The 9,756-nt window shown below is 40.1% G+C and overlaps 1 protein-coding gene across 4 annotated transcripts; it reads right to left on the bottom strand.

Annotated features, from left to right (window-relative positions):
• Positions 1 to 6,096: 6,096 nt before the first annotated feature.
• Positions 6,097 to 9,200, bottom strand: LOC114565334 (uncharacterized). Of its 4 annotated transcripts, none has more exons than XM_028593323.1 (5): positions 9,104 to 9,200; positions 8,212 to 8,511; positions 7,850 to 8,128; positions 6,696 to 6,842; positions 6,097 to 6,603 (listed from the first exon to the last, which is right to left on the bottom strand). In XM_028593323.1, exons 1-4 carry the CDS (start codon positions 9,150 to 9,152, stop codon positions 6,712 to 6,714), a joined length of 759 nt encoding a protein of 252 aa, XP_028449124.1. In that variant the 5' UTR covers positions 9,153 to 9,200; the 3' UTR covers positions 6,097 to 6,603; positions 6,696 to 6,711. The 4 variants fall into 4 exon arrangements, with proteins under 4 accessions (XP_028449124.1, XP_028449126.1, XP_028449123.1 ...); XM_028593325.1 differs by having other exon boundaries at positions 6,097 to 6,543; XM_028593322.1 differs by having other exon boundaries at positions 6,097 to 6,842.
• Positions 9,201 to 9,756: the final 556 nt, after the last annotated feature.

Below are 9,756 nucleotides of genomic sequence, written 5' to 3'. Positions count from 1 at the left end.
AATTTCTTATTTCCAAAAGTGAGGCTCCTTCAAGGTGTGCCTTTGAGGGGCTCCTGGTGGTACTGGAGCCCCCAGAGGGGGTTAGGTCTCTCTTGCTTTGGGCAAGGAGGGCCCTTTGAGATGGCTGTGTAATCGTTTCAGTCACGAGTAATTTATCCTTGTGACCCGACTATGTTACAAAGAATTTATATAAAAAAATAAATTAAAAAAATAAATAAATAAAGGGGCTAATTTCAAAACATCAACCTAACCTAAGCTTTAACCATATGACTATACTAGGCTATTCCACAACTCGGATTTGCCCTGTGGATCGTGTTCATATGAAAAGAAAACTAAACCTTCATTTATCTGTAGTCGCATTTAGTTTGAGTTTCTCCTAAGAAGACTTTTCTGTACATCCCGATTAACCTCTGGGCGGCCAGGAGACGTGGTGCGTTAATTATCCGACGAGTTTGAAGCTCCAAGTCCGGCGCGACGATCTCCTGCCGTTTTCCATGAGGATAGGAGTCGGATCTCACGGCTGTCTGGGTTGATTTGAGCTGGTATGACGGTAATTGGAAATCCTCGTTTAGCCATACCTTCTGTGGCTTCCGTGGCGGTCTGGTACATGCGTGTGCCATCACTGTAGAATACACGTAGCCTTGCTGGGTATGGCGTTTGAAACTTAATTTGTTTTCCCTTCAATATTTTCTTTGCTTCCGCATATTCCATTCGTTTCTTGAGGACCGCGGACGGGTAATCATGGTCTACGTAGAAACGGGCAGACTTATAGAGCAGTTCTTTCTTCTGCCAGGCCTTGCGGATCACCTCCTTTTTGGCTTTGTAACTTGCAAACTTGACTATGATGGACCGGGGTTTTGCCTCTGGGCCAGTTGGCTTAGGAGCGAGTGTTCTGTGTGCTCTTTCGGTTCTGAGATCCATACCTGGTGGTAGATCCAGCGATTCTCACAGTAGTTTTTGCACAAAGTCAATCATGTTATCCCCCTCTTCTTCTTCAGCAATGCCATAGATTCGGATGTTTTCTCTACGAGCCCGACCTTCCTGGTCAGTTAGTTTAGCTTCCATGTTAGCCTGGCGTTGGGATAGCCTTTTCAGTAGTACCGTGGCCGCCATTAGCGTTGTTTCGATTCCGTCAATCTGCTCTTTTGCTTCCTCCAGTCTATTATTTGTTCTACTTAGCTCTTGTTTGATCTCTGTAAGATGCTGTGTGTTATCCCGTCTGAAGTCCTTCAGCTCGCTCAATATGCTTCGCAGGCTAACATCCGTTCCCTCGTCTTCTCCTGGAGCCGGCGAGTTGCCTCGGATAGCGATGTGTTGTTGTACCGATTCTTCGGTATCTTCATTCAGTGGTTGTGGTTTCTTGCCTTTTGGGTTAACCCTGTTTTTGCTCATGTTTGCTAATTCTTGCTTTACTGTTATCTACAGTGTTTTCAGGGTCTTTAGATCAAAACCGTCGGGGAGCACAAGTCTCAACCAGCCATCTGTAGCGTGACCCGGAAGTCAAAAGTAACATGTCTTCTTTTCAAGATGTATGTGCAAATTTTACTAGTGTGACAACCTCTGTGGTTATAGCCACTGACTGTCTAATAGTCTGTCTGTCTCCTCTGTACAAGCTGGGGAACAATAATGTGGGTAAGAGGGGAGAGAAAAAGAGGACAAGGTGAAAAAAAGTTCCCTAATTTTCAGAAGAGGCAGAAGGGAATAACTTTTTCTTGTTGTTAAAAATAAAAATCAAGACTTTGAGTAACATCTTACTCTCAGTGGGTTAGTTTAGCCAAGTCTTCTATGCTGAGGCAAGCTGAGTCAAGAGACATATCTGATACAAGGCATTTTTAGAGACATTTGCTAACGCTGAAGTTAATTCATAATTTTAAACTAATGATCCGATATGTAAGAAATATAGTAGTAACCCAGTAACATTTAGTATTGACCAAAGAACAATATACTGTGTGTGATTTTGATTGTGTGTCTACTGTTTTACAGAGCCCAGTGCTGTGACTCCTGTGTTTGTGAAGAAGGGAGAGGATGTGCTTCTGAATGTCACACTAGCTGATGTTTCTAAAGAAGATTATGTTATCTGGAGATTCAATAAAACAGTTAATTTTGTACAATTTATACCTGATTTCGGAACAAAAGTCTCTGATGATTACTCTGGAAGGATTGAGTTGCTTGAGAAATATTCTGTGAAATTGAAGAATCTACAAGAGGCAGACAGTGGAGTTTATACTGCAGTAGTGTCTGGGGATAAAGACCTTACATATGATGGATACAAGGTCACAGTCCAAGGTGAGTTTATTAACAATCACTGATGGAGAGTTTCTGCTGCCATGTTTCTAAAACCTCTCCACCTGCCTCTCCCCCCTCAGATCCAGTGTCTTCAGTTAATCTGTCAGTGGACTCTGTGTCTAACAGATCAGACTGGTGTAACCTGACAGTGATCTGCAGAGCACAGGACTCTCACATTAACAGCACCTTTAGATGCGACATCCACACCTGCAGTCAGGAGGGAGGAGAGAGACCACAGGTCACACTCTCTGCTGCTGCTCTCCATGTCTTCCTTTCCAATGGCTCCATCATCTGTAACCATAGCAACCAGGTTATATATGTATATATATATATATATATATATATATATATATATATATATATATACATAACGTGTTCGGGATGGATCAAGCATAGAAATCAACGGGAGCGAGCGGGACAACGCCGGAGATTAAATTAAGAAATGACGCTGCAATGCGGTGAGTGCGCCCAAAGATTGCGAGGCATTTCGTTTTGAGTCTTCTGGCCTCGACGGACCAGACCCAAGCAGCAGACGCTGGCTCTGGGGACGTCACCTCTCTGTGGGGGAAGAAGCCGGAACTGGTGCGGGAGGTGGAGCGCTACGGGTTAGATCTGGTGGGGCTTAGCTCTACGCACATTCTTGGTTCTGGAACCATACTCCTGGATACGGGTTGGACTCTTTTCTTCTCCGCAGTTGCCCAGGGTGTGAGGTGCCGAGTCTGCAGCGGCTGGGATGAGGATCAGCACCTCTGAATCTGAGGCCATGGTTCTCAGCAGGAAACCGATGGAGTGCCTACTTCAGGTAGGGAATGAGTCCTTACCCCAAGTGAAGGAGTTCAAATACATTGGGGTCTTGTTCGCGAGTGAGGGGACAATGGAGCGGGAGATTGGTTGGAGAATCGGCGCAGCAGGTGCAGTATTACATTCAATTTATCGCACCGTTGTGACGAAAAGAGAGCTGAGCCAGAAGGCAAAGCCCTCGATCTACTGGTCCGTTTTTGTTCCTACCCTCACCGATGGTCATGAAGGCTGGGTCATGATCGAAAGAATGAGATCCAGGGTACAAGCGGCCGAAATGGGTTTCCTCAGGGGGGTGGCTGGCGTCTCCCTTAGATATGGGGTGAGAAGCTCAGTCATCCGGGAGGAGCTCGGAGTAGAGCCGCTGCTCCTTCGCGTTGAAAGGAGCCAGTTGAGGTGGTTCGGGCATCTGGTAAGGATGCCCCCTGGGCGCCTCCCTAGGGAGGTGTTCCAGGCACGTCCAGCTGGGAGGAGGCCTCGGGGAAGACCCAGGACTAGGTGGAAGGATTATATCTCCAACCTGGCCTGGGAACGCCTTGGGATCCCCCAGTCGGAGCTGGTTAATGTGTCTCGGGAAAGGGAAGTTTGGGGTACCCTGCTGGAGCTGCTCCCCCCGCGACCCGATACCGGATAGGCGGGCGAAGATGGATGGAGGGTTGGATGTTAATATTTACTACAATGCGCGGGCCGATTGCTTGGCCTGTAGTTTTGCTGCTTGAAGATTTCTCCAGCACCATTGTACCTCAAAATACTTACAGAAGGACCCCGAAGCACTTAGCACACACACATACAGAGGATTCCCGATTTATCAGAGAGATGTACGTGTGTGCGTATGTGTGTATTGCTGTGATCTTTCCATTAATTCACAAAAAATTACAAAACATATAATATGAGTATAGCTTTTATAAGTATCCGGTAATGGTGCATGTAGCAGAAACAATTAATATTAAAACATACTGTATAAATCTTCTTGATCATCTCTGCATAATCTCCTCTGCATCTAAAACAAATCTTGCAAAATTACAAATTGCACAAAACAGATGCTCTCCACCATTTCTTGTCTCGCTGTTGAACAAAGGATCTCCTTAAGTATGGCTACTTTTTTTAGTTGTGTTATAAATTCAAATATGCCAATGTTTTTATTCAACCAAATTGTTTACTATAATAATACGGATTTGCATTTCCTAGTAATGGTGATTTCCAGTTGATTAAGGATAAATCATGTTTCAAAAAGTATGTGCAGAGGCATCTATCTGGCAAGCAGATGAAAGATTGAATACTGGAAAGTAACTGTATAGGTCTTGTACGATTCTTACACTGTTATTGTAAAATATTCCTATTGTGTTTTATTAATAATTATTTTTCTATAAAAATGTTTGTTACGTGCAAACAGGTTTTAGACTGTGGGTTATTTATTACAGTGGTGCTCATAAGTTTATGAACCCATGCTAAAGTTGACTAAAAAGAGGAATAAAAAAAATCATCTTTTGGAAATTGATCTTAATGCCTTAATTAAAACAAATTTGAATAATCCAGCCTTTAAGGACACCAATTTTCTTTGTGAATGAATAATGTATCGTGAATAAATGAATAAATGTTCGTCCTTAAAATACAGGGGGCATAAGTAAGTACACCCCTATGTTAAATTCCAATAGATGCAGGCAGATTTTTATTTTTAAAGGCCAGTTATTTCATGGATGCAGGATACTATGCATCCTGATAAAGTTCGCTTGTCCTTTGGAATTAAAATAGCCCCACATCATCACATGCCCTTCACCATACCCAGAGATTGGCATGGGGTACTTTCCACAAAATCATCTCTGAATGCAAATCAAACCAGCTATTATTACAGAAATAAAACCATTATTAGGATGCATAATATCCTGGATCCATGAAATACCTGGCCTTTAAAAATAACAATCTGCCTGCCTCTATGGGAATTTAATATAGGGGTGTACTAACTTATGCCCCCTGTATATTAGAAGAACATTTATTTATTTACGATTCATTATTCATTCACAAAGAAAATTGGTGTCCTTAAAGGTTGGATTTTTCCTCATTTTTGTAATTAAGGCATTAAGATCAATTTCCAAAAGATTATTTTTTTATTTCCTCTTTTTAGTCAACTTAAAGTGATGGTTCGGAGTAATTTCACCCTAGGGTCCTTTGCACCATGACCTCGAGCCAAACACCCCCTTAGAAGCTTTTTTCAGCTGGGTCTAACATTGGGAGAGTTGGCGTAGAGTAGCGTTATCAGCTGAATAGCTTAGTGCAGGGGCTAATGGACCCACGTTTGTATCTCGTAAATGACCCCACTAATAATGCTCGAAATGATACCAAAGTTCTACACTAGTACAAATAGGTTATGTACTCATAAAACGATGGATTGGAAAGTTTGTAAGTACACCAGAAGTTTATGTAAATAACACTTGCCTGCTGGCTTCTGCTCTCTGCTGTTATTGTTGCTGCTGTAAGACGAGTGCTTAGGGCCGTCTACAAATTACAACACCGAAAAGAGATGCAACAACAATATCTTTTAATTTAACTTTTTTTTTTAAGTAAGTGCTGTAGTATAACTAGCAGGAGACAAGTAATAACTGAGGTAAGATTGGAGACATTACCTTATTTAATCATTAAATGAATAAATATTTTTGTTGTATCTCTTTTCGGTGTAGTAATTTGTAGACGGCCCTAAGCACTCGTCTAACTGCAGGTAGCAGCAGCAGCAGCAGCAACAGGCAGCAGAAGAGAGCAGGCAAGTGTTCATAAACTTCTGTGTACTTACAAACTTTCCAATCCATTGTTTTATGATATTTGTAATAAAGGTGCCCTGTGGAGTTTTCTCAGAAAGAAACAATATTTACAAGATGTTGTACTCATCAAATTACATTGTAAAAAACCTTGAAGCTTTACAAATGTGTTGGGATTCATATTTTCCCAAATTTTGTTCATGTATTTAAATGGGAGTTAGTGGCCATGATCTTTCCATGAATTCACAAAATCACCGCAAAATATAAGATGAGTATATATTTAATGAATCTCGGATAATGGTGTATGTACACCAAATATAATAACATACTGTACATATAAACATACACATATATATTGTTAGAACATTGTTAATAACATTCAGGGTTACATCAAGGCTATTCTTGTATCTTCATCTCCGTACAATCATTTTATTTACTAAGTGAGCACAGTAATTATTGGGTATAATCAATGGATAATCTAGTATCATCAGCATTTGCTTAAAATGGGCCTGTGGAGTTTTCTTGGAAATAAACAATATTTACATGCAGTTATACATTTAAGCTTTAAAAATTTAGTTGAAATACATTTTCCAAAGATTTTGTACAAATATTTTTAAATCTTACATTGTTTGCATCCACTTTTTCTGGCTTGCAGCATTCTACCTCCTCTCCTTTGTTGGTGCATTTCCTGGAGTGTTCCTGCCACCTACTGTCAATCAGTGGAACAGCATGACATCAGTGGGAGGAATGTACCATGTCACTCTGAGGGCTTGTGCATGCACAATACAAACAAAACAGGGACTCACTCATAAAAAAAAACTGCTCCATAGTGCTATTAATGGTCAAAAGCTGCCAGTGTACCTTTAACTTTAAGTTTTTATTTGTGCTTCTTGAGCTTGTCCATGAGGTGAACAGTGATGACAGCAGCCACCATGATGATCAGACCAACGGACAACACGGCTGTCTTCAGCAGGCACACAGAGACACCAGCAGAGACACTCTCTGGACCTGGAACACAACATTACAAAACTCACACAACAGATCCACACTGTGACTCTGCAGGGCAACAGGACTGGACGCAACATATCAGTTAAGATATATTTGTGTACTTTGTAGTTTAATTCCTACAATTCAAAATACATGCACAGTAAAGTACAGTTGAGTTCTACAGACTGTTAAACAGCATGATGTTGATGCTGTTTATTTGTTCTTCAGTTTAACAGGTATATAGTTGTGCTAATTCAAACAATCAAAATCAAGGGCCGTCCCATGTGTTCTGTGCTTAATAATACACTTATAGAGGCAGATGGCCCATTCTATGACAAACACAGTAACACATTATATTTATATTATCGTCATTTAATGTTCCTTCAACCCTTGTGTTGTCTTCCCATCGACCATGAACCTGTTGTCGTTCCGGGTCAAATTGAAAATTAACTCTTTTTTGTCGCTTTTTCCTTTTTTTCTATTATCACTTTTTAAAATGTTTTTGTCACTTTTTTAATAAAATAAAAGAAATTATGAATTATTTTGACTAATAGTTGAGATCAGAGGATGCTGAGTGGATCACAGTCTGGTTTATGTCAACGTTTAGTCAGGATACTGTTTTGAAACCATTTAAAAAAAAAATTTAAATGCTATAAATGAAATAAAACACCCACAATTCAATGAATGTAATCATTAATTTTACCTGCAAATATATATAATATATATATAATTATATGGGTTCCATACAACGTACACCTATATATCCGTGTTAGTTTTGGACATTGTGGTTCAAAGAAACCCATATTTCTCATATAACAAACTTTGAAAATGGGTCAAATTTGACCCGAGGACAACACAAGGGTTACATAACATTTCTTTACATTAGTTGCGTTTCTATTTCACCTTGCAAGGTGATTTAGTCATGTTCAGAACTTCAGAAGTTTTTGTTGAAAAATATGTTTTTCAATTTGTTCAAACTGTTCATTAGGCTATTATCAGCTGTTTGTGGTTTAGTCTTTCAGTCTTACCAGCAAGTCGGGAGCAGACATTTTTAATTGTGTCCTTTTTCCAGCTGACCTGGTTGCTATGGTTACAGATGATGGAGCCATTGGACAGGTAGACATGGAGATTAGCAGCAGAGGGTGGGACCTGTGGTCTCTCTCCTCCCTCCTGACTGCAGGTGTGGGTGTCACATCTAAAGGTGCTGTTGATGTGAGAGTCCTGTGCTCTGCAGCTCACTGTCAGGTTACACCAGTCTGATCTGTTAGACACAGAGTCCACTGACAGTTTAACTGGAGACACTGGATCTGAGGGGGAGAGGCAGGTGGAGAGCTTTTAGAAACATGGCAGCAGAAACTCTCCATCAGTGTCTGATTGTTAATAAACTCACCTTGAACTGTGATCTTGTATCCAGTTATTTGTTTTTCTTTACCCCCAGACACTACTGCAGTATAAACTCCACTGTCTGCCTCTTGTAGATTCTTCAATTTCACAGAGTAGTTCTCAAGCACCTCAATCCTTCCAGGGTAATCACCAAAGATTGTTTCTGTTCCAGCTAAAAATCGTACTATATAACCTGTTTTATTGAATCTCCAGAAAACAATATCTTTTGTAGAAACATCAGCTATTGTTACATTCAGAAGCACATCCTCTCCCTTCTGCACAAACACAGCAGTCACAGCACTGGGCTCTGTAAAACAGTAGACACACCACGATCAAAATACCACATATTATAAAGTCATTCAGTCAATACTGACTGTTACTCCATTTATGTACTTCATGTATGACATACTGTATTGGATCATCATTATCATCAAAAATACATGTTGTGAACATACGTGTAATAACACAAATGCTTCACCATTTTATTCCAAATGACTACAACTATGACCACTAATAATATTAACTTTTGACACAGCTGGCCCAGGATAGTGAGGAAACTAAACCCAATCCCTTACCTTTAAATGATTTAAATCTTAAACTGGTAACTGATTTTTTTTTTTTTTTATCTACACAAAGAACCAGCAAAATATTTATTTGAATGAAATCACTTTACATAAATTCTTAGAAATCAGTCCCCCTACTTAGATATGTGATCATTTTGTTCATTTGTTTGGTTATACAAACAAAGGAAAGCTAATTCAATTACTCTCTTGACGTGTGTATCAGTAATCATAAAATGAAATCTGAAGCAACCTTGTGGTGCTCAGTTCATAAAGAAGCCTGCCGTATCATTGCTGTATCTGTTAATCAGATGTTATTAGACAGTGTTCTGATCCTACCTTGTGCCTCTATGCAGACCAGCAGTCCCAGTATCACAAAGAGAGACATGACAGAGTCCAGTCCAGTTATCCTGCCTGACTGCACGACGCAACGGTGTGGGGGTTGTGTTTTGTTCTAACAGACACACAACAGGGATAACATTTTGTCATGTTTTCCTGTAAAAACCACAAACAATTTCAGAATGTTACCATGTTCATGAACTTCTCTATTGGAAGTTCCTCTCTAAGCTCTGCTATAAGGCTCAAGATCTGTTGAGAAAGACTGACGGTATTAAATTCAATCCATCATCATGGAAGCAGATTTGAACATTGAAGTCATGGAAAATATGCTAAACAAGAGTAATGCAGTCTGCTTTGGGTAATTTAAATAAAAGGTAGCAGTATAGCAGTCTTTTTAATCAACTTAGGAGGAAATAGTTTAGCAAGTTTCCCCCGAGAGTTAGCTTCAATATAATTTTCTCCATGTCATTTGAAAGGACAAAAAGATGAGGAACAAAAGAAGTAAAATACATCAAAATTGAGTCCACTGCATAAAAACTACAAACTACTGTAGTTTATACTGTGTGTCTTCTTGGTGGCTCATTGCACTGCAACATTTACCACTTCCTCTCTCATAGCTCTATGATTAACACCTCTTGCGTCTCCGATGACTC

The sequence above is a fragment of the Perca flavescens genome, chromosome 12 (genome assembly GCF_004354835.1).
Source record: "Perca flavescens isolate YP-PL-M2 chromosome 12, PFLA_1.0, whole genome shotgun sequence".
In the NCBI taxonomy this organism is placed as follows: Eukaryota; Metazoa; Chordata; class Actinopteri; order Perciformes; family Percidae; genus Perca; species Perca flavescens.
Note: the sequence above shows the minus strand (reverse complement) of the source record. Positions and strands in the feature narration are given on the sequence as shown.

Coding starts and splice junctions, on each gene's coding strand:
- LOC114565334 (XM_028593322.1), bottom strand. CDS start 9,152: ATGTCTCTCTTTGTGATACTGGGACTGCTGGTCTGCATAGAGGCACAA. Junction 8,512..9,103: donor GGTCTGCATAGAGGCACAAG/GTAGGATCAGAA, acceptor ACTGTTTTACAG/AGCCCAGTGCTGTGACTGCT. Junction 6,843..7,849: donor TGTCTGCTCCCGACTTGCTG/GTAAGACTGAAA, acceptor GTTGTGTTCCAG/GTCCAGAGAGTGTCTCTGCT.